This window comes from Poecilia reticulata, chromosome 10 (assembly GCF_904066995.2).
Source record: "Poecilia reticulata chromosome 10, P_reticulata-male-v2, whole genome shotgun sequence".
Taxonomy (NCBI): Eukaryota; Metazoa; Chordata; class Actinopteri; order Cyprinodontiformes; family Poeciliidae; genus Poecilia; species Poecilia reticulata.
In genome coordinates this window covers 17,400,305-17,425,172 of record NC_088839.1, presented here as the reverse complement: position 1 = coordinate 17,425,172, position 24,868 = coordinate 17,400,305, and the positions used below count along the sequence as shown (strand labels likewise).

Genomic DNA, 24,868 nt, shown 5'->3' with positions numbered 1-24,868 from the left:
CTTGTCAAATAAACTTTCTAAAACCTACTTTCTCTGAGTGTTTCCAGTTTGAAGCTACATTTAAAGTTTTACAAAAGTCTCTCTGGGTTTTGCAACAATTGAATATTTGAGCGCAGTTTGTGAATCAAATACAACTGGTAGAGTTGATATAGAATTTCTAAATTGAATAGTGGGACACCAGTCCAGTGTCTTTTATCAGATTACTGGTTAAGCTGGAGTCCTTACAGGAAAGGTTTCCAATGAGACTTTATGGTAAACAATGACAATAGTTGAGCTCACCTGCAACCAAGCATAATAGTTTTTGGCACTAGTTATATTTTAGATTTAAATTTATTTATTATAAGAGTACGTTTCACTACATCACAATCTATTAATTGAACTACAGCGTTCTTGAAGTATTTGGTATCTGTTTTCTTAATCTAGGATGGACTGGTGATCTGCCCAGGGTCATGCGTGCGTGTATGATAATTAATGGATGGATAAATGTGTTCCTAAATATTTTTTAAGCCTTTTGTTTCAGCTAGATTGGGTGACAATAGATAAATACATATACATAATAATTCATTATTGTTGCTTGTTTTAAGTTGTTTATTACTAATGTGATTTTAACATTAAAAAACAATAGTTTTAATTATTTTTTTAAAGGGACATACCACGTTACATTATTATTATTATTATTATTATTATTATTATTATTATTATTATTATTATTATTATTATTAACGCGGCTGGTACAGGAAATAGCGCCACTAGCGCCCCCTTCACTTCCGGATTGCAATGGTCCCATTTCCATATAAGGTAAGAGGCTGACAGTGGTCCGTCCCCGCCCCTTTCTGCATGCTGCAGCGAGGTGTACTTGAAGGAGTTAGCAGTGGTGGTTAGCCACTCTAACCCAAAACAGCAGGACGCACTTTTGAAGTATTCCACGCTTTCAATTTATTTAACTTCGTCCACATACAGCCAGATCTCCACGGTACTAAGCATTATATTTCCATACATGAGAAAAGTAACGTTAGTTTACCGCTCTGCACCTCATCATCACCTATGTTCTCTTCTACAACAAAATGGAAGACTAGTTCTTCTTCTGTACAATAGTGCAACAACAAAGGAAATAGGCGCCCCCTTGAGGCGATACCTACTCATCTCTAGGAACCAAACAGCATAATGACTGTTACAACTTGTGGGTCTGAGAGTCTTTTGGACGTGTGTCTAATGAATCATCACAGGGACACAACGCTTGTTGTCTGGGTTAAAGCGAGAATAAGAAAGTGCTACGTGTGTAAAGCATAAATGTGTAATAAAAGCCCTTATTATGAGCGAACGGATAAATGAGAAGAAAAAAAACATTTTAAAGCAGTTTGTAGAAACTGGATGAGAGCACAAAGACGCTAACAGTGAAACTAAATCATTCTCTATGCTTCAGTCTTTGACCTGTTGATTAACCATTCATGAAGAACAATTGAACAAATGTCTGTATGATTATCAATCTGAATTCAACCAACAAAGTCTACCTCGGTTCCTTTATTCTATTGCTTCATTGAGAGAGCACCTCCACAGGTGATATTTGTTTAAGACGGATTTATCTTTTGAATAATTCGTTCTCTCTTCACCGTCTTACTCGTTGTGTGAAGTGACAAAATGAAGTGGGCTCCTTGTTCAGCTTTGTTTGTCGAAGCTCCAGCTGTTCTAACCCTTTTCATTCTTGATCTGACTCTAGATATCTGCTGGTTTAAGGTGGAAAGCTATTTTCTTTTCAGTCATTTCCTGACTTTGAAGATCGCACATCTATCATGTTTTTTTAACAAATAAAAAATGATCTTCTTAACATTTTGAAAGGTGACTAAAAGAAAAGAGTTGTTGCGTTTATATTTATAACCCAGAAAAACAGGAAGTAATGAATTACTGATCAAATATTTGTACATAATCTGATCAGCTAAAGAGAAGTTTGACTGAAAGTGCTTGTTACATTTTTTTCAAATATAGAGGTGACATTTCTTTCTTTACTGCTGTAAAATGCTTTAAGTTATAGGTTGATTTTTTTCCCCCACATTTTTCAGAATGTGCTGCTGATGAATTTATTTTAAGGTTATTTACAATCTCTTTGCATGTGCTTAGCAGTAATCCTTAATTTCTTCTTTCCCTCAGTTGCATAGCATTTAGGATTTTGCTGTATTTTAATACTTAGTCATTATTCAGATTTGTTGTCTTGATTTTGTTTTGGCTGTGATACATTCCTGGAGGGAGCATCCTCCAGGAATGCCATCCTGCAACTGTTCCTCTTTTGCTACTACCTGTGTGCTCATACTGAGTGACCATGGTTCTGCTGGAGGTTTCTTCCTGTTAAAGATGAGTCTTTCCTCTCTACTGTCACTACATGCATGTTCAGTATGAGGGACTGCTGCAAAGTCAACAACACAATGCAAGTGATACTAGTAGGAATGAATCCTTCAAGTCAATGACTAGAAACAATCTGCTGGGTTTCTGTAAATAGAAACCTTTTCAACAAATGTGAATAGTTAACTGAATTTGACTTTATTGTTTGATAACAAGAATCAATTAGAATGCATGCATGATTCAATTGATTTTCTTTTTTTTTCTTTCTATTTTTGTAAATGCCTCGAGATTATTTGTTGTGATTTAGTGCTTTATAGATAAACTGAATTGAATTGAAGTGTATGGATTCTAAATTGTCCAAATTGTAGATTAAACCTTTCAGTTGACAAATTTGTTTTGTGTACTTTTCGTACTTTGTTTCATAAAAAAGTATAAAAACAAAGTAGGGACAGAGCTGTTCAGTATCTGGAAATCCACTTTAAATGATAATGTGAAAATGTAACCCTTTAAAACGAGGATAGCTACTTTTATCACTTGCAAACAGCTGGGGAGTAGTTTTATTTGAACCTCTATTTTTAATAAAAGCTCAGAGTTCAGGAAACCATCTTATTTTGTTTGAAATTTTATTGTGAGAAATTTGCACACTTCTTTTGAGACTATCATACGGCCTTTAAGATTTTTACATTAGCAAAACAAAAATATTTTGAAGACCAACTAAAACCCAGAGGCCTGTCCATTTGCAGATTACCTCAAAAGATAGATTCAGTCAAACCAAATGCCACAAGATAAAGAGCTCTGTTGTAAAATATTCACCCTGAAGCTTGGTTTCATTTATTTAGTGTAGACATTAATATAATATAATGTCATTTTAACTTTATTACTCTATGTCACAAGCAATACCACATGTTATGTGAGTGTTAAAACGAATCCTCTGTAATCTGAGCACAGCTAATGAAAACCGAGCTGTTAAAGTCACCATCAGCCATAATTGACCACCATGTTCCAATAATTTATCCTCTTATGAAATGCGTCAGTCATATTGGCAGCTGCGATTTGCAGATAGGAAATGCTGTTCCAGGCCATTTCCTGAACTGCAGATTTTTACTCAGATTTTCCTTCTCCGTATGAGAGAAATAACTGAGAGCAGGCAGGAGGGAATTACAAAAGAAAGTTATGTTCACAATCGCAAGCAACTCGGCTCGTAAATACAGCTAAATTTCTTCTCTGTTCTTTATGTACCTGCAACATAGTTTCCCTTTTATGGGCTCGCTGCAGTTTTTTGCCCAACATTCATCTTCTGAGTCACTTTTCCCCGTTTTTGTCCCCGTTTGGTTGTTATCAATTTTGTTCTACTTTTTCCTCACTTATCCTACTTCTTTGTTTTCTTTTTTTCACTTTAGTTCTATTGTGTTTTTTTTTGTTTTTTTATTTCTCCTTGTATGTGGCATTTTTTCAACTATTTGTCACCTCCTGTTTGTTTCAGTCTGCCTTCATTTTAGTCCTTGTCACGTTTCACGTGTCTCTTTGGCTCAGGCACACATACATGCATACTTCTGGTGGGATCAGAGGCTGTGTTCTATATGGAGTGCTAGTTCTGTCATTTCCCATCTGTTTGTTTCGCTGGTCTGATATCCTCTTTTCCACCCTTTTGCTGCTCAACATCTCCTTCTTTCCCCACTCCTTCTTCTTCAGTAATTTGCTTCTCCCCCCCCCCCAGATCTCAGGCTTTTGGGATAATGTTTTGCTCCGTCATGTGGCTACTGAACTGAGGACCTGCCCACACTCCACTTGCCTGGAGCAGACCCACCTTTTACTTTACAGAACTTCTTCACTGATCCTGAACACAAACTCCACCCAATCAGCCACATTTGAAATTCAGATCAAGAGAGGCTAAAAAGACCAATGATTCTCAGCAGCTTTGCTTTAGACGCTAAGAATAAACAGCGTCTAAGCAAAGACACTGTAGTTCTAAGGATTGATTACAAGTTACAATCCCTCCTGCTTGTGCAAAGTGAGCTTTATTTTTATAGTTGTCCTGCAATGATGAGGTGAGATATTTTAAATTTAGCTGAGGAAATGTGGTGCATCAGAGAAATACATTTTATGTTAATTAAGTAAGTAATTATGTCTTTGCTGAGAGATTGAGATTTCATTCACTTAATTGTAGAAATATTGAAATCTTTTTTGTAACACATTTCTGTCTGAATTGTGATGATTCTTAATGTTTCAGATTAGTTACACAACAGGAAGTATTTTACTTTCTTTCTTTTTTTTTTTTTTTTTTTAATAATAGGCTTTATGGGGTGGAATGTGTGCGTGTGTGTGTCTGTGTATGCGTGTCTGTTTGAAGGGTGTGTGGGATGGCAGATGGATAGGCTTGCCCAGGGCGCCAGTAACACTAGAATCGCTGTTGTTTCCACGAACATCCTTCACACACTTCTGTCACAAAGTTTATTACTTGTTTCCACAACTTCGAAGGATCCCAAGAGGTTTATGATTGAAAGCGCTTTAATGGCCTTCCAGACCGATGATTTACGGTCATCACTTTGCAGTGCTTTCAATTATAGCATCTTCTATGGGTATCCAACGGCTCTTTTGTCTCACCCGTTGTGAAACAGCAAGCCCGCATTTATACATTATACTGTGGGAAATAAGCGCCTCTCCTTTTAGCCCTCTCTCTCTCACACACACACACACACAAAAAAAATTGTCTAAGCTTTTGGTGCTTTGTGAGATAATCAAGTGACTAATTGTCCAGCATCTGAGTTCTGCCATCGGGGGCATTTTAAGCACTGGCAGAAGAAAGTTGTGATTTGCCAGATGAAGAAGACGTGTTGAAGAGATTGAATGCAATTACAGAGAATGAGAGAGAGGGGAGACATCTGCTTTGTTTGTTTAAGATTCACTCCTACTGAATCAGTCTTAGCGATAATTGGAGTTTATTGACATAAAAGACAAGAGAGGGCTCGCTGCCCATATAGATATTAGTCATCGTGTTGTGTTTCGTGCGGCTGCCTGTTTTCTCTCTCAATCCGTCTCTCTGTCTGTGTTTATGTTAGTGTAAAGCAGTGTGTGATTCAAGATTGAGGTTTATAAAGGCCAGATGATTCCCGTGCATGTGTTTTCATGTGCACACATAGGGCCGTGCACAGCAGAGTGCTTGTAATCAGTCTCTTGTGTCACTAAAAAGTCTGTTTGTGGAACCACTATTATCTGAGGCCAATTGTAGTGTCTTGGCATGCAAACACAAAGGATTTTATCGTTTCGAAATATCGAATATATTAGTGATTTGGGGACTTTTGGCAGAACTGTTTTTATGAGCCCATCTGCCACCAAGGCAGCGTAAAGCAGAGACGGATGGACCCTATAGACACTATATTTGGGCGGCAGTTGGCATCATGGCGGTGCGTCGGCTGACTCCTCTGCTCTGTGGGGTTTCGTACTGAGGAAAGCAAGAAAATAATTTAATGGAGCAAAAAATAAACAAAACTCAGCAGACTAAAGCAATTTGCCTCAGAGGAATAAGTCGTAACGGCTGAGTAAAGCACCGCTGCGAGTGGAGATTACCTCCTCTTTTTGTTGCTACTATTAAGGGTGCCCTCACTTTACTGATAATTCTAGGTGACTGAAATGTAATGATGCAAAACAGCAGAGCTGCTTGAGGAAATTGTTCCTGTATTTTTGTCCTGTCACTCATAGAAAAAAAAATCAACAACTGACTAATAACAGATTAGAATAGCCAAATTGTCCAGCTAGCTGATAGAGTGGTGTCTTTGTAGAGGCTACAAACATATTCACTGCCAACCATTCAGGTCTGTCACTTGCTTTCTGTGTGTCACATCACTGGGAGCACAAAAACTGCAATTTAGCTTCTACAAAACTGAATGATTGAGGCAAACAAACATCCATTTTTTTTATTTATTAAGTCTTACTTTCAGTCGTTCTTAATGAATTCTTATTGAGTGAGTTGTTTCATCCTTTTATGGGATTAAAGGGATTAAGAAACAGTAAATAGTGAATAAAAATCAAGAAGGAAAACAAGAGATAAAGGGATTTTTCCAAGGAAGTGATTTTTGTGCTGTTGTTTGAGGTAGGTGCTCACTGAGGTGTTTCTACTGCAGCCTTAAGCACAAAATCCATCCCTGAGAAACTACACAAAACTATGAATATGGGCATGGATGGGCTCCATGTCAGGTCTCCCCTTCACTACCTCCATTATCATTTCATATTAGAGTAATTCTCTTGGCAGTTGAGTACTCATGAAAAAACGATGGCTCGCAATACTGGTGTGTTTGTGAGTAAAATAACAAACAGCACCTTAAATCATTTCAAAACGTTTCAACATCCTGCATAACTCAACTGTAAATCAAATCTGTTAAAAGAGAAAAAATGGAAAAAGTGCAGTAATATATTTGCCATTAAAAAAGACCAAAACAGCAAAAGGACAAAATGAAAAACAGTCAATATTGTACTTAAAAACTCAGGTTTTATTGCGTTTCTCTTGACCTTAAGCAATTCTGTAAGGAAATCGGATTCGTTGTCCAGGACTTTTGTTTTCTCTACATATTCAGGAGAAAAAAGCTTTTCAAAGACAACAACTGTGCTTTTGCAACATAAAACATACAGGTTATTTTGTCTTTTTATGGCTATAAGTTAGACTCCGTGCAGTACCATTTTGTTAGGTCAAAAGCAAATCAATAAACACACTACAGTTCATCCAAGAACTGGGGTACTTTCAGGTACGCCAAAAAGAAATCTATTTGGCTTTTCGTAAGTAGTTGATCGTTGATCTTAGATTTTTTTCCAGTTTACTTATAATGCCTGTAGTAGCCTGTAGTACCTCTTTACAGAAAATGTCTGATTATCCCATAACATTCACTTGAACACTTTGGTTGCAAAGTGTTCAACTGAAAAACGAAAACGGAGCTTCTTCTCCATGGGTTTTTGGAGAAGTAAAACCCATGGAGAAGCCATGGAGAAGAAACTCTCAGGGATCACTCTTGTGATCCCTGAGAGTTTCTGTCTTTGTTTTTAAATATATAGTAAAAAATAAAAAATAAAAAAATGTACTGAGTAATGAGGCTTACATCCATTGTCTGATTAATACTTGCTTTGTGCAGTAATAAATCACATTCAGTTTATCAATATTAATATGCAAATCCTTTTAGCTTTACAGACAAAAACTCTATGATAACTGAATTTAATTGTGTGAAATTGAGCTGAGTTGACTTGAATTTTATTGATGCACATATATCTGTTAAATGGGGCCGTGTAGAAAGCCGAGTCCAGCATCCAATCAAGGAGTTCAACCGTTCTGAGATGCTCTGCTTTATCTGTTGAAACCAACATGACATTGTGTTTGATAGGACACCAAATGTCTTCAAAAGGTTTATTTCAGTTTAGTGGTATAAAGAAAATGTTCTGCCATCATACTGTCAAAGTATTTAGAGAATTAATACAGTGGCAGACAGGGGTGGAAGCTTGCAGCTCACCTTTTCTTTTTTTATTATTTCACGACAGTTTTCAGTAAAAAAAAAAAACAAAAAAAAAAACAAACTGAAGAGTTGGGTTTTTTTTCACCAAAATTGAAAAATGAATTATAACAATGGTGAACATTCGTACAATAGAAATCTCTTCCTTTGGTTTGGATGAAATCCTTGCACAGTGTGAAGCAGTCTTTGTCAACATCGTCTCCTGTGTCATCGCGAGTCATCTCAGTGGGCACATCTGAAATTTTGCCAATTTATTTCCATATCTATAAGGCCGAGATCTCTCCAGATAGCTTCAGTAGTGGTGAGTGTTAGTGGTGAGTGTGGTGGAAGGAATTCACCATACAGCAAACTTGACCTTGGTTTAGTGGAGGTCGATATTATCCCGCCCAATGAATGCTTCTGCTAATTAAACCTGGTCCACCTAAGCCTCCTTCTTGTTCTGCCTTGAGCTCTCTGTAAAGTAATTTATAAAAAGGCTTCAAGAAAATAGATATAATGCGAGATAATATGATTAATGCAGTGTAAATTAAAACTCACACTCTCCTTTAGTCTGGACAACAATTTCCACCAAGAATATTTTGTCTATGTCTGCTTTTCTGAGCCCATTCTTGTCTGAAAATTTGCTAAATGTGATTTAATAACTCAATAAACATTTATCGTTTTAGGAAATATTTGTGGCAAATAAGTCTACTTCTCCTTATGCAAAAAAATTTCCTCCTTTTGCACCATGTGGAAAAACATGAGCAATTTGCTTGGCTTAATGTGAAATCCTAATCTTCTTTGGAAAAATTGAGAACTGAGAGCATACTGTTTGAAACAAAAGTAATCCTCTTAAAATAAAGCGAGTCAAAGAAAATGAGAAAAACCGCAATGAAGAATATTAAAGAATAATAAAGGGATGCCACATTAAACTGTAATCTCCTTATGAATCACAATAACTAAGGTCTCAACAACGCTTCGGGCTGTTTTCCGATTTCCCAGGCGACACACATTCACAGAAACACTGGATTGTTGTAATCCTCTTGCTGGGTGTGCTGTAAAGCAGGCACAGGACAGCAGGACCTTGCAAAATAGCACGCATTATTTGTTAATTTTTTTTTGTTTTTGGTAAATCATTTTTGCTTGTATCAATATGTCATTAATGTATACCTTGCAGACTGAGACGTGTTTTATGTCTCTTTGTTTGTGTATTTGCCCCTCTGTTCTTGTGTTCTAAGCTTACCGGTTTAATTCAGGTGAAAGAGAGCAGATGCAGATGAATATGAAACAGGGCAGGCCCTTGTGTGCACACTCCATCTTTAGCACCTTCACTTAAGTATCAGATGATATCCAATAAATTTCACAGAGAAAGCAAACAAATCAGTGGGTTCAAGTACTCACATCAGTTAGGACTTTGGTCAAAACTTAACTTAGCAAAAGTTTGATCATTGAAGTAACAATTAAGTTTCCGGGGAGAACTTTTTCATTGATTAAACGATTAAAGATTAGAACGTCCTTTATTCTCCCTAATCTTTCCAACCACAGCTCTGCACCATTCTCTGCTAAGTCGTTCTGATTTGATAATATTACTGTTTTAATGAGGGACTGTGAAATACGTTGGCCCTTGGTATTGTTATGACCCCAAGGGTCCTTGTAAAATCCTGCACCGTCTTTGGGCCAGGTCTGCTGGTCATGAATAAATCAGTCTCTTAGCACCGGTGTTGTACCTGGAGTACTTTAAAATAGTTTCAGTTAAATCCGTTTATGACAATCCTCATCTGAATCCACAGTTGCTAATAAATTACTGACTTACATCTAAGATTCACATTTTATCTAAAATCTGAGGGAATAAAAGTTAAAGTATCTCTTGAATTAAAATCGAATAAAATAGTCCTTTATCGTCTCAAAAGAACATAGTGAAATAGTTTTTGTGAAAAACAAAGACTATTAATCCTCAGGATTATGAATAATATCCTAAAGTTAGATTAGTCATGTTTCTGTTAGGTTATTGAGCTTCTTCATTGTTTGTATTGTTGTTTATTGGAATTAACCATAGTTATTAATTACTTCTCTTTCTATCAATCATGTCTTCATTTCAATCACTCTACCTTAACTGCTTATCTACTTATGTTTAGATTTTACTGTGCTGGTTCATTCTTTGTGTTCAGCCTGATTCTGATAATATTGATAAATATCAGGTTGCACAAAGCATTAGATTGGCCCCTGGGTAACAATAATGTTGAAATCAAATCAAAAGTTTTATGTGACAACTGATGAGTTGGACTCTTCCCTGGTATTCTTCACCCATGGTGTCCCGCAGGTATCGATGCTTGGACCTTTCTCTTTGTATTCATTTCCCTTGAGTCACCTCCTTCAAATATTTAGTTCATCATACAAAGGTCACAACTTAACAGGAATGCTTTTCAGCTATTATTAACAAGACGGCTCTTAATTTCCTCCGCCGAAATTACAAACAGATGTTCTAGTTTGTTTTTCACCAAAGAACCTTCCCAATAATTGTGTATAATATAAAACACAGGACAATTTAGATCTGTTGTTTATTGTAGCCATTTTCCTCTAAGTGATAAAATAAGTACCCTCCTGCCTCATGGAAACAGTAATTCTTGCTTTTATTTCATTACTCCAACATTGCTGCAACTCTGTCTATTCCTGCTTAAATGAGTCAGCTTCCTGCTTGCAGATGCTCTGAAAGTCATCTGCAGAACTGCTTATCAACACTCCATCCATGCTCACATGATTACGGGTCTCATGTCCCTTCTCTGTCTATCAGTCACATTCAGAATACTCCTCCTCCTTCTCTTCCTCCACAAAACAATCCATCACTTGGCTCAGACTTACATCAGCAACCTGGTAACACCATGCACTCCCATTAGACCTATAAAGTCTTCCGATCAAGATCCTTTGATTGTTCCTCAGTATAGACTGAAAAAGTAGTCTGTGCTTTGTTAGTGGGGTCTTTGTGCTGTGGAACAATATTCCGCTGAGAAATCAGGAAAAGTCCCTTTTACACATTTTTGGACACACCTGGAGATTCATCTCTTGTGTGTGTTTTTGTTTGGCTCACGTCTGATTCTGCTTTGCTTCATATTTGCATTAATTAATTTATTGTCTTGTAGTTTATTGCGTTTTCCTTACAATCTCAAGCACTTTGAAGGTTATGCTCTGAAGAAACGCACAACAAACGACGGTAGGTCTATTCTGAAGGTTAACCATCCATTTTGAGGTAATACATGCGCCCTCCGATCTCACACCTTCCCACTGCTCTCTCATCACCCCAGTGTGAGACATTCCCCATGCCGGCCCAGAAATGGACCAGAGTTGGGAATGGACTTCCTGTCACCCCTCTGAAAACGAACCTTTATGAACCGAAAAAAAGGATAAACAGGGAAAACAGATGGAATAGATAGAGACGTGGTGTCCGGGGATGTGCGTGCCTCCTGATCTGCAATTTTCTCTCTCTCTCTTTCCCTCTCTCTCCTCCTTCTCTCTCCCCCTCTCTGTGTCACTAACATGCAGCCCAGGGAGAGGATGGAAAGCTGTTCATGACCTGGCGCGCTGGTGTGTTTCGCTATCCATTAATCCTCGCCTTTCACCTCGTTTTAGTGACACCGAATCGATGAACTCGTAAGGGCAGGCCGTCGGAATAGTATCAAATCAACACGCATCGATTCTTTACTGGATAAAAAAGGGCAACCAGAAGGGCGGGCTGCGGAGATCGCACGCCGAGTCCTGTGCGCGCATGCAGGCGGTCCGCGACGCGCAAGCCTGGCTACATGTGTGCGCACCCGCGGCGCTCGTCGCTCAACTTCAGATTCCCAATTCGTCTGGATATTGTTCTCGCAGAAATAGTGTGGGCTGTGAAACGGGACGATTGCTGGTGAGGCAATGTTTTGGTCTGGTACCGTCTCCACACGTGGATTTGGTTGCATCCTCTTAATGTGACGGGAGACGGCGTTACAGCAGCCACCAGGACCCACTCAGCACGCGTGGACGCCGATAAGAAGCTGTCGACGGAGCGACGTAGGGGCCGACTCGTCCTTGGCGGCGCTGGATCAGAGTCGGGGACGCTGAGGAATGCGGATCCGAGTTTTTGACTTCTTCAGATCACCTGCGGAACTCTTCGCAGCTCACACCAAAGTAAATTATTATTATTTTTCTTTCTGGGGAGTAATCAGTGTAATATGGCCACTATTTCCTGTTAAAACCCACTTGACCACTTTATGGTTTATTCCTCTAATGGCATCATTATATTGTTGAATACAAATATTTCTGACGGGATATTTAAAAAAAAAAAATTCTACTCTGAAGCTGCTTCTTCTTGTACATCTGCCTTTAATCAAACAATAGATGCCCTGTGTGAACAATTGAGCTGTCAGTCAGTTGTATAATTTGTTTGTTTGGTTGTTTATTTGTTCTCCTGCAGCCGACCTTCGGTGAACCCACAGGGCGTCATGTTGAGACAGATCCTCCTAAACTCCACCGACTCCCCGGACTTCGACCTGGTGCTCATGGCCCAGTCCACGACGCACGCCCCTTCCTCCCTAAACGCCTCCAACGGCGGCTCGGTGAGCGTGGCCGCCCTTCTGAGACCCACCACGGGCAGGGGCGGCGGCGGAGGGGGTCTCCGGGAGGGCGAGCTGCACAAACCGGACCTGATCACTTACATCGTCATGTGCCTACTGCTTTTCCTGCTGGTCCTGCTGATTGTGTTCTTCATCAACTGCCAACTGCGGAACTCCTTCTTCGCCTCCATGCCATATGACAGGTCACTGAGAGAGGCCCGGACCTCCTACAAATAACTCCCCCCACAAGGGACAAAGCTCTGGCGTTCATGTTGTTTAGTGAACTTCTGGTGCGCATTTGCTGATACCTGGAATGTTATCAGTTGCGATAGATGCTGCCCTCAGGCCTGAAAATGACATATAAAAACACTTCAGTGCTGTGACAGGTGGAAAGATAAAAGGGGGACCTCAGAAATGATTCATTAGTCATAGGCCTGTGCTTTCTGCTAATCTAAATAATGAAACGTGAAACAATCCTCTGCCGTGATTCACCGGCAGCTCTCCACAAAACGGAAGCCAATTTTTTTCCAGGATCCTCATTCCAGTTAGTCGTTCCAGCATTAACTCATCCAACTGCTTACAAATCTGACATGGCGCCTGCACTTTGCATCACAAAACTGAGCCCCAGGCCTGTTTTCCTTCATGAAAACATGGCTCGCAATGTGTCAACATAGGAACTACTGTTCTAGTCTGTACAAAAGTATTTTGTAATACTGTAACTGGACTGTCTTGTCTTGTAAGACAATTAGGATACAATTTGAAAAGTTTTTTTTTCCAACTGTAAAATAATCAAATGACAGATTATAGTGGCTATATATTGTTGTATAAAGATACTGAAATGTCTTCTGTAGTTTTTTTTTTTTTTGGTTGTACAACTGTGACCAAATAATACAGGAGAAGATGTTGCAAAACTGCTGAAGTGAAAGGCCAACTGTTTATCATTTATTACACCCACAGAGGCATTTTACACACGGTGCCGCAGGACTGCAAGCCTTATCACTTTTATAATTAACTTCTCATAGACAATTTTTAGCTTCATAACCGTCATAGGGGATGAAGACTTATGGCGGAGTCCTGTGCGATAAAGCAGACCAAAGTGTTGTCTTTTTCAGTGCCGCCGGTGATGTGCAAATCCTCTCCAATCTTGTTATTGGGAAACATCACTCACATACCACGACAGAAAAAATAAGCTTGTCTTTGTGATCCTGTCTCTCTTATTGTGTGTGAGAGAGAGAGAGATAGGGGGAGAGAGAGAGAGACAGAGAGAGAGAGAAAGATTATGCATGCTTACAAGTGTGTGTATGTCTGAGTCAAAGTTATGCAATGAATCATACCTTGTTATATCTATAAAACATACAGCAAAAATAATACCAAACACTCATTCTGTCAAAGTTTTATCTGTATGTTTTTAATAGATATGAAAGTCAACACATGGAATTTTTGCTTATTTTGTACCTAAGTTGAATTACAACTTCTTTGAAAAAAGTATGTTTAAAAAATGTACTTGCAGTTGTATGCTTTCTAAAGTCAGAATCGAGACCCAGTCGTCCAATTTAGCATGTAACACTATCATGAATACATTCCCTTCTCACCTTGAAATAACTGCCGTTTACATTTTGACCACACGGTGGAGCCCCAGGTCCTATTATTTGTATGCACAGCGTGGTTGCAGAGCAAAATGCTGAAGGGCTCCAACCACTGCAGGAAGGGAGGACTCACACGTTGCTTCATAAAAAAAAGAGTTCAGGCGTTGAACACACATGCTTACAGAATGAAAAGGATGGAAACTGAAAGCTGGGCCATTTCATAGGGCGATAAAGTATGCCTTTGGTAATTTCAACACATAAGAGCACGATGGTTGATTATTCCCTTTTTAAGACTTGCAAAATAAACTAAGTTGCCTTTGTATTATCAAAGAGGTTGGGACCCTAGGAGAATTAAGAGTTGTGGGTTTTTTTTTTGTTACTGCTAAACTTGGAGTATTTAGCCTGTAGCTCCTTCCATCCTCCTGAGATCAGAGTTCTTCCACGTCCTTGCTGTTTCACCGACATGGCTTACAGCAAACTTTAAACAAGCTAGCTTTAAACAAGCTAATGGCTTTCTTTCAACATTGCACTTTCTTTTTGCTACTCCTCCATAAAGACCAGATTTGTGTGGTGCACAAATATTAATTCTTCAGTCTATTCTCCCACCACATATGTGGATCCACCGATCCTTGAGATTTACAATGGACGTCTTTTCTTCTTTGTTGATTGATGCTCTTCTTGCCTGTCACCTTAAGTGGATGCCTGGTTTCAGGATGCTTGTAGCTCTCCCATACTCTTTACATTTTCAGATTTTTGGAGTGCCATAGGGATGTTTAAAGCTTGGGATACAGTTGTAGAAACTATGCTTTAAATTTCTCTAGGTGTTTACATATCAACTGTAACCATGGAGGTAGCACAGACAAAAATAAACCTGTCTGGTGTTCCTTGGCTTTCATGATGCAGTTCATTCAACGTTCTCTCTAAAAGACTCTTCATAGAACAGGAGTTATTTCAATTCAATTCAGTTTATATTTCCTATTAGCAGTCTCTAGACAAAAAAAGAATTCAATCACACATACATTCCAATTAATCCTAGTTATCAAACAATACAGTATACTCAATTAATTATTCAAGGTAGTTTAAAAAGCTTATATCTAAGGAAGCCCAGCAGACAATCCTGGCTGGGATTAAACTACAAACAAGTGGGCTCTTTTTAGTAATTACGTCAATTCTCAACTTTAATGCAATGGAAGTTATTTCAAGGTATCTGATTAAAAGGGGATGAATAAAATTTAAATAGTTTTATTGTTTAATTTTTCAATTTGCTTTCTTTTTCGTCCATTTCACAAAAGTGAAATTGTTTAAGCTGGTATGTTTCATAAAACCCTAATAATATAATGTGATAGAATGAAAGAAAAAAAAAAAACCCAAAACAAACAACCTTTTAGCCAGGCGCTGCACCTTACTCATTTAACGTTTGAGCTGATTCTTTTTTTAATTGTTCTAGATACTAATTGACTTCTTTGATATTTTCAAATTTAGATTATGACACAAGGTGAAAGAGAATTCCCCTTGTTGTTCCCCTTGTTGTTGTTTGGTGACGCTGCTTAAGGTTGATAAGATGTGATGATCAGTGTTCTTTTGCCCTGTGCAGTGATCTGTCAGTTAAATCGGCTCAGGTGAAGCTGCAGGGCGCATGCTCCGCCCACTCACCAGGACTGTCAAAGAACAGGAAGAAGTAGTCTACCGTTGGAACTACTCGCTTCTCCGTTGTCACACAGGGGTTAAAAAGTTACCTAAACTTTGTTGAGCAGCCATGGAAACAAATATTAGACACACCGTCGACTCTGGTCATCTTTAAAGCCGACTCCGCGGTTGTTGTTACCGAAACAACGGGTGGAAGTGAATGCGCAGGCTTTTTGTTCCGCTTTAACTAACTAATTACTGGAGCCCACGGGCTAGCCCGGGCTAAAGCTAACGTTAGCTCTTTTTGTACCGCATATTTGAGGGGTTTGTTGTTGTTTCTTAACTCGGTGGCTGGTGTAATCTATAGGAAGTAACAGCGTTAGGTGCTCGTTGGTATTCCACAGGCGCCACAAGTTGTTTTCGTGCTTCTTGACTCGAGTACTTCGGCTTGTGCTTTGAATTTCCCTCCTTTGGTCATACACACGGGCGGCTTTGCGAGGGGGTCGCTTGGCTGTGTACCAAATTACTAGCAGACTTGTGCTAATTGTGGCTATCTAGCTGAGATACTAGCACTAGACCTTTGGGAATACACTTTCCCACCCAAGCTAGACAACATTGCAGGCGAGAACCCCCGCTACATGTGTCAATCTGTACGTCAAATTCAAGGAAACGGATTAATTTACCAATATGGATCAAAACACGGGGAGTTCAGCTTCATTTGCTGGATCCAAGAAAGAGAAGGATAGGAAATCAAAGAAGAAGGACAAGGACGAGGATGGAGATGGGAAAAAGAAATTTGTGAGTATCTCATTTGACTGAACTTAACGCATTATTATCTTTCTTAGCCATCTGTAGAGTTGGGCCCAGGTATTGCACCAAACTCTACACACACTGCTGGTCAGGGTTTCTTCTCAAGTTTCACACAGACACCCTACCTGTAATTACGGTAACCTCTCCAGGCTATTCACCGGCTGTTACATGCTTCAGATATTGCCCTGTGTGTACACATGGTTGAGGTCATTGTTCTGGCTACATATGAAGTTATTGACTCTTTGCTTTTTTTTTTTTTTTTTTTTTTTTTTAAAGTTCAACTCATTTCTGCATCTGAGGTATATACATTCCTGACTGATTGCAACATGCCAACACAGGACTTCAACGTTTGTCTGAACACAGCACACACCCCTTTATGGTTGTATTCATTTCTACAGAGGCAGAATATTCCCACCCGTTTCTAAATAAAACAGTCCATACCGAAGAATGTTTTTAAATGAATTATCTTAACTTTCAGTTTATAGGTGTGGCAAAAATTTTAAGCAGATTACTTAGTATGGATTTTTCCCTGGCTGTGTCAGCTCGTATGACTCAGGGTGCTGACTGGATGGCAGCACTGAAGTAAGAGTCAACACGGTGATAAAGTTTGTCATCAGCCTGGGCAAACTCTTGTGCAACTTTATCCTCTTGTCACCTCTAGCAGCAGGTGAAAGCTGATATTGATCACAAACCGTAACCATAGAGTATGCGCAGACCAACTCAACTTTTCTATGTCAGTACTGAATGCACACATTAAAAAAAAGAAAGAAGTGAATTGCCTTTTATCATCAAGGCTTCAACAGCCTAAATACCAGGCAGCTGGTGCAGATAAAATTCTTGAGGTTTATCATGATTGGTTTGCATGACCAGAGTTGGTATGTTAGCTCAGTTTTTCACAATTTCATAATGCTGCATGAATGGTCAGCTTTTGTATGTGTTGAACTGCTCATATTGTGAGATAAATATATTTTGTAGGCAAGTAGAGTTTTAAATCGACATACAGACCTTTAATGCATCTAAATAAGAATATACACATTTATTATGTATTGTATACCTCATTTAGATGTAGCATAAGTAAATATTTAATATACAAAGTAGTTATGTATTTATCTAGTTAAAATAACACCTGCATGGGAGGCTGCATGTGGGTGTGGTTTATTTAAAAAGGTGAATTATCCCTAATACTGGTTGCTTTGTCATTTAGTAACTTTACAAGACATTTCAAATAATAAACTTAGTAGATTGAATACCTAGCAAATAATATATTACTGAAACTAAAGGGGCTTAGTGCATTTATGATTTAGTGATGACCTGCATCCATTTCTTGATATTGTTTAAAAAATAAGTACAACGTTAAGCTATTATCTTGTGTCTGAACAGGACTGTTGTGTTGTAAAATCATTTAAGGGTTGTTTCAGATTTTCTAATTGATTTGTCACATATACTTCAATTAAAAATGTAACAACTTATTTTTCCACAGACAGTGCAACGTGGTACAAAGTAATCTTTAATACAAAGTTAAAAAATCAAGACATAACTGTTTTTCTATTCTTTTTATTTATAAATTTGCTTACTCGTGTATCAGGTTCATTGCATATAAATGGGGTGTGCAGCAGGCAGCATCCTTTACAGCTAAGGATTTGATCCAAAGGTGTTCTTGCATTTCATGGAAATTGTATTATATTTCCGTTAGCTCTTGGATTCTCAGAATTACCATAATAACAAGTCAGCACTTTTTTTAAAACCTCCCATTCTGTTACTGACAGCTGTGCTACCCAAGTTTCTTTTCACTGAAGAAATCCGCTATATACTTAAATTTTTAGATATAGTCCACACTTAAATTTCCAGACAGGGCTTAGCTTCTGCTGTCTCTTTTTTTTCTACCTGGCTACAGACTCATGCTCAAAGATGAGCACACTGAAGAAAAGCAAAGCAGATACATCTAGATCAGTGTTTTTCAACCATTTTTGAGTCAAGGTACACTGTTTTAATTGAAAAAATCCCGAGGCACGCCACCAACTAAAAATGGAAATAAAGATACTCTGCAGCCGCCTATATAGTCATTCTTATCAAAGTCTCTTGAATAGGAATCAAATAAACACAAAAATGTATTTTATCACATTTTACATTTCTTATTTCAAATTGCACTTAACATGTCCACTTCAAAAATACCCCTGAACAGTACCACAACACTGTTGTGTTAAATTTAAAGAAGTTGTAGAAAACTTCAAACTGTTTTACAAACTAATCCACAAGCATTCTCTTAGCCAGAATACAGAAAATAATTCTTATTCTGAAAGAAGCAATAATATTTGGGAAACATTTCACTTCATATTCACTGTTACAATATGAAGAGTTGCATGTACAAAATGTCAATATCTGTATATTTTACCCACCTAGTGTAAAACCTGTGCATGTTTGGATGAAAACAGTTGATTTCCTGGCAGAAATTGAAGAAAGACAAAGCTCTTCTTCAACATCTCTGTTTCTCTCTGGTTTTAGTTTTATAGTAGCCAGGCTTGAGAAGCTCACTTCACACAGACATGTTGTGGGAAATGGACTCATGTTCTTTCTAACTACTGCTGAGCTTCACTGTCTTTTCCATCACTGTCATCGCAGTATTTCTAGATTCAGTGCTCTCACCGCTACCTGTAACATTCGTGCGTCACTAATTCTCTTGTTGTAATATAAAATGCTCCGTACCTTCTGCCATCTAGTGGTAAGAACATTACATGATTACGCCGCTGCTACTACTACAGCAGATACTCGAAGATGGCATTATTTACAGACGATTCATTTTCAAAAAATCTTTTAAAACCAATTACCGTATTTTTCGGGCTATAGAGCGCACCATTCTAGCACCCTCGATTAAAAAAATAAAATAAAATAAAAACTGGAAGCTGCTCTCGGTTTTCCATTAGGACCCAGCAGAATGCCTCGTCCTAATAAATCTGCTGGACACTGCACTCCGTCTCCAAAGCCGAACCATGGTTTCGTTCACACCGAGCTTAAGTGCAGCGGCTCTATTTCCCTCCTGTAGTGCCAGATCGACAGCCCTCAACTTAAAAGCTGCATAATATGAATGTGAAAACATTTCTCCATCGTGACTGCTGCTAGCATGTGCTTGTTCTAAATGAAAATTAGCCGTTCTTCTTTGATTTACAATTTTGACTTATAATGATTCACTTCCTACTTAGAGAGCCCCCTGGTGGTTGAAGAAAAATCCACAGAAAAGCCACATCGGGCTACAATCCGTATGGTTCAAAGTTAAGGAAAAAAAGTAGCAGCTTATAGTCCGGAAAATACGGTACCGTAGGTGAAATTGAATAATTTCCACGGCACACCTGACGATCACTCACGGCACGGAACAGTGGTTGAAAAACACTGATCTAGATGATGCATTTCATCTCCATGTATCACAGGCTGCCTCCAGTAGCCAATCAGCATCACTTTTCCTATTTGTTGTGTGACCTCCCTTCCCTTTGTGCTTTTATTGTTTGGAGGCTGCCTGATTTTGACATTTTGTTTCTGGCTTAGCTTAGCCAGGTTCCATTCCCTCCAGTTTCCTTTTTGAGGTAAACCCCTCTCCTTGCCCAATGGCTGCTGGAGATTGTAACTTCAGCATGATTTAGATATGGTTGACAAGAAAAGATAATATATAAAAATTTATGTTTTTCTTTACTTTGGTCAACAGTAAACAAATTATTCTTTTTTCAATTTGTGAAATAAATTAGGTTTCATTATGTTCTAAAACGCTCATATTAGTATGTACAGCCAATGCTTGGGTAACAATATACCCACTTGAAAATGTTCAATCTTGGTGCTTAGACTTTTTTAAAGACCCTGCTCACATTTAAGAATCAGAATCAGTTTTATTCACCAAATGTGAGCAAAATAAAACAATCTTGGATCTCTTTGTCCAAATATCAAAACACATGGTGGCACAGCCACCATGTATCAAAATGGTGGCTGTGCAACTCCGCGGACCGGGCTGCTTCACACAGGTTCTTCTGAGTTCCACCTTTTGCCTTCCATATAATTAGGTCATGAATTACATTAGGAAAATCAAGTTTTCATGTTTGTTAATCAATAATTTCTCCCATCTAGTTTGTGTGGGGGTCAAAATGGGATTTAAAAACTGCAAAATAAAATTATTGGGGAAACTAAATAAAATGTTAGATTTTTTTGGTGGTGTGTCTTGATCGTTTTTAGCTATAATTTAATGAAATATTTAAATATCCATTATTGTTGAGACTATTTTTTTTATTTACTAGTAAAATTATCATCTCATGCAAAAAGACAACCCCTCTCAGCAAATATAATGTTGAGAGTATTTGGGCAAAAGACCTTTACTGAACCAATTTTTCAATATGGGTGTTTAAAGTATGGTGCTTTGTCCTGACCTTTGATAATGTAGGTCACACTAATGAGCTGATTCTTTCCAGTCAGCATTTCCTGATCAGTAAATACATTCTCTTCCCATGCCTTCCCAAGAAAGACAGCAGATCTGTTACTTAGCTTGACTATGCAAGTTTACAAGTTGGCTCCAAGATGTTAAACCCAATTAAGTTGTTTTTTATTGCAACTTGGGGTTGTATAAACTTGAGATGAACTTGTTTTACAGTGTGACATCAGCACTCGGCTGTTTTTCCTGTTCTACTGCTCTGATTTTATCATAATTCTTCACCTCATTCAGGTGAAACCAGAAAACGGAAGAGAAATGTGTGACACCTATGTGTGCGTTTTGTCTATACAGCTTGTTGCATGGAAACCTAATCAAAATGATCTCGGATAACCAATATGTTTTGTCACTGAATCAGTCTGTCACTCGCTAGTCAATTTTAGCCAAAAATGTCACAAATAATCACATTATTTTATGACAGCTTGGTTTTTTTCATATGCTCATTAGCTCAGGTAAAGCAGAGCTTATCAACTCATATCTGACCTTAAAGATAATAACTGAAGCTGCCACAGAAAAAAAATCCAATTCTTCTCTGGAAAATGTAGCTTGAAGATGTGTTTGACAGGAGTGATATGCATCTTCCTCAATATCTACAGGTGTGTCAGGTATTTGGTTCGAAACCAAAACTGAATCTTCCTAAAGTCCCATCTATATCAGGTCTAGAGAGACAGAAGGTCAGCATACATAAATGCTGTTGATGTAAACATGCCTTCTGGCTCAAGCCAGCAGGCAGACAAAGTGGGGATTAGCCAGGGATCACAGCCTTGGACAGTTGTTTGGGATACAAGGTGAATTCTAGATCACAGATTTTGGCCTGGAGTCTTTGTTTTTCAGTGTCCAGCACCGTTTTCCCTGCAGATTTAGTGTCTTGCATCATATAATGAGGTGTAAGTGTATCTCTTTTGTTGTTTGACACTTTTCTTCAAAAAGCAGAAGTGCTTACATTTGACAATGTGGCTTTTCCTAGGGGTTAGTAATGTGCAGAATGTATTTAAAGCATTCTTTAAAGTGTTTGTTAGCTGGGAGAAAGCACAGTGACGGTGATAGACAGCCTGATTATTTCTGAACATTCTTGGGCTGAAGTTCTGCGCGTTTGCAGATGAAAGAGTTGTTTAACAACTGCATAGAGTTACTAGAAGTCAGATGACTTTTCTTTTTCCTGTTATAATTAACGCTGCTGCTCTGGTGTCTGTCCATTTTTATTGCAGATTGGTAATAGTTATGGGCTTGACACACGGGGAGCAACATTGCTCTCTCTCCATTCAATTTCTATGAAACTTGTGTGATGAGGTGACAATTGCCTTCCCTCCTCCAGCCAAGCGACCAGCGAAATTTGTGCCTGTGAAATTTTAAGCTCATACACGTGCACGCGCAGGCAAGCAATGCAAAAAATGAGAGTATTAAAATTTTCAACCTTTATCACTGCTGTTGCTTACTGTTTGTTGGAAAAAGTTTCAAAATGTTCAACTTCTGTTCAACTTTTGTCGTTTTTGTTAAATATTTGCTTCTGTTGCGTCCTGTTTGTTGGGTTCACCCAGAATAGCGGAAAACTGTCACTTTTGCTCCACGTATCAAGTCCATTAGGGTTGAACTCAAAATTCTTTGTACACCAGCAGATTTAAAGTAATTTTTAAAATTTTAACAAGATGTCTCTTTGATTGGAACTAAGATTCCATTTAAGGGTGGCAAAATTGGTCCACATTTTTATTTTTTATTGTTCATTTCTAAGTTGTTTTTTTTTTCACTCTAGTAGCCTTTATTCGACAGTTGCCAGACAGGAAAGTGGGTTACAAGAGAGAGGGAAGACATGAGGCAAAGGTCATTAGGCCTGTGACGGCCAAGTTGAGGAGGAAGGACTCTAGAGATACCTGGGTTGCAATTTACCCCGGTGCCACTGCCATGCCCATATTTCTTATCAAAAATCTGCAGATAAGGGTGATGGAGGCTTTCCAACCTCAGAGATTTGGAGCTCATCACCAAAATAATCAAATAGCAGAGAAAACCTGCTAAAAGCTGTACTGCAATTATCGGAAGGTTCTGGTTCTTGGAAGGGCAACAAACATTGACCCGTTTCTTCAAATAAATGACATTTAGAAATTGTGTGTTCTATTTATGGTTTCCTTACACTGTTTACAGATGACTCTAATTTTTAATTTGATAATAAACTATTTATTTCTCAAAATACTGTAGAAATCATTTGTTTAATGAACACCTGGTCATATTGTGTTGGATGTATTTACGCCTAAAAATGTAACCTGTAATGCTTGTTTTCTGCAATAAAACATGATGTGCTTTAAATAACTTGTTCTAACAACTTGTCACTTTAACGTGGTTGTTATGTCTGGCTTGTGTGGGCGCTCTCATGCTGTCAGCTATAGTCATTGGGTGTTTTTTTTTTTTGGTATGTTGGGCTGTAAATTTTTGGTCAGTTGTTACCATACAGCACCTGTGTGATGCCTATGTCAGGTGGGATTTGCAATATACCAGAATTGTGAGTTACTGCTGGTTTTAAAATTATCAGTTTAAAGTACATTTTTTACATATTTAGCCATAATTTTTATCCTGGACCTTTTAAAAGTAACTCCAGTTTTTCAATTATGTAGAGAATACAGCACAGAAACACTGGTCCAGGTGTAATGTATGTGAGAATAATGTACAGTTAATAGCAGCAATATCTGCAGATGACAGTTTTAAGAGTTATCGAAGTAGTTGCATAATAATTTAGAAAAAGTTCTGAATTATTCAAATGTACTAAGTAGTTTCCAAGTAAACGTGAAGTTGAGATATTCATGTCATGCTAATGAGCAAAAGGAACTGACCAATTGAACGGTTTAAGAGAGCAGGGAGCTGACTTTCCACAGCAGATGGTAGAACATGAAGGGGATCAGTTATGTTGCAGAGATGGAGAAATCACTGCATGGCAGAGCATTTGTCAGATTTTATAGATTTAACAGAGACATGTTTCCACAACAACTAATAAGCAGCAAGTAGCCTAATTAAGAGAAAAGCATGAAGATATAACTGTGAGAATGTTTTAATATGTTCTAAAGCAGTGTTTCTCAGTTACAGTCCTCAGGGACCACTGCCTTGCATATTTTAAATGTCTACTAATTTAAATGATTGCACAACATCCTCTACACAGCCATCAAGTGCTGCATAAACCCTGCTGATCACCCACTTATTCAAACCAGGTGTGTGGAAGAAGGGAAACACCTAAATCATGCAGAGCAGTGGTCCATGAGGACTGAAATAAAAAAAACACTTTTTTAAAGCAATCAAACACTTAAGTTACAGAACCAAATGTTGTGTAGAAAACCACACCAATTCATGACTGAACAATTCATGCTGTTGTGATCAAAAGTCATACATGCAATCTGCTGTCTCCACAAATTAATCAGATGTCTTTAACTGATGTTATAAATTTTAACTTTGTGAATGAGGAAGTACATGTGTACTGTGTGTGGGCACAGATACATTTTACACACTCACAGGATGTAAATCTAACTAATCAGCCAGTGTTTATACATCACTGTGCCAGTTTGGCTCTCTGGAGTTTTACTACAAAATGCATGTAGAAAAGTTAGTATCAGTTATATGGTACTACAGAGAGCAGTAAACCAGGCAAGGGGTTCTACTGTACCGTACTACATGCTGTGAAAGCAAGAAGCGCAGACTAAATAATGGAAATTATGGGTCTGTTGTGGCTGTTTTCTGTGTTTATGTCCATTCCGGTGTATAAACATGGCTTTAGATGATTTATATTCATCTTTCGAGAGAATGAGAGTTTTTCACTCATCTCTGGTTGGAGTTGATAATGTGCAATCTTTGAGGATTTTTCCACTCAATGGCTGTTGCTCTCTAAAACCACACATCTTCAAAATAATGGGATGTTGCACCCTTTTCTGCTTTTAAATGTATTTTTTCTAGAGTGCACAAATAGCCGTAGCTGGATATGAGTTTGAAGTGCTTTTAATCAGTAAGCATCAGCATTATTGC

General features: G+C 38.2%; 2 protein-coding genes across 3 annotated transcripts in view; both read left to right on the top strand.

Moving 5' to 3' along the window:
• Positions 1-10,958: 10,958 nt before the first annotated feature.
• Positions 10,959-13,231, top strand: smim32 (small integral membrane protein 32). The gene is made up of 2 exons (XM_081611498.1): positions 10,959-11,963; positions 12,250-13,231. Exon 2 carries the CDS (start codon positions 12,278-12,280, stop codon positions 12,623-12,625), a length of 348 nt encoding a protein of 115 aa, XP_081467624.1. The 5' UTR covers positions 10,959-11,963; positions 12,250-12,277; the 3' UTR covers positions 12,626-13,231.
• A 103-nt stretch (positions 13,232-13,334) lies between these two features.
• The window catches only part of LOC103471738 (protein diaphanous homolog 1), a 46,486-nt gene continuing 34,952 nt past the window's right edge, over positions 13,335-24,868 (top strand). For both annotated transcript variants that reach the window (XM_081611496.1, XM_008420919.3), the window contains exon 1: positions 13,335-16,398. In XM_081611496.1, coding sequence (XP_081467622.1) covers positions 16,288-16,398 — 111 coding nt within the window. In that variant the 5' untranslated portion in view covers positions 13,335-16,287. The remainder of the gene's footprint in view (positions 16,399-24,868) is intronic.

What these genes read in the sequence shown, in the direction of transcription:
- smim32 (XM_081611498.1), top strand. Translation starts at nt 12,278, where the DNA reads ATGTTGAGACAGATCCTCCTAAACTCCACCGACTCCCCGGACTTCGAC.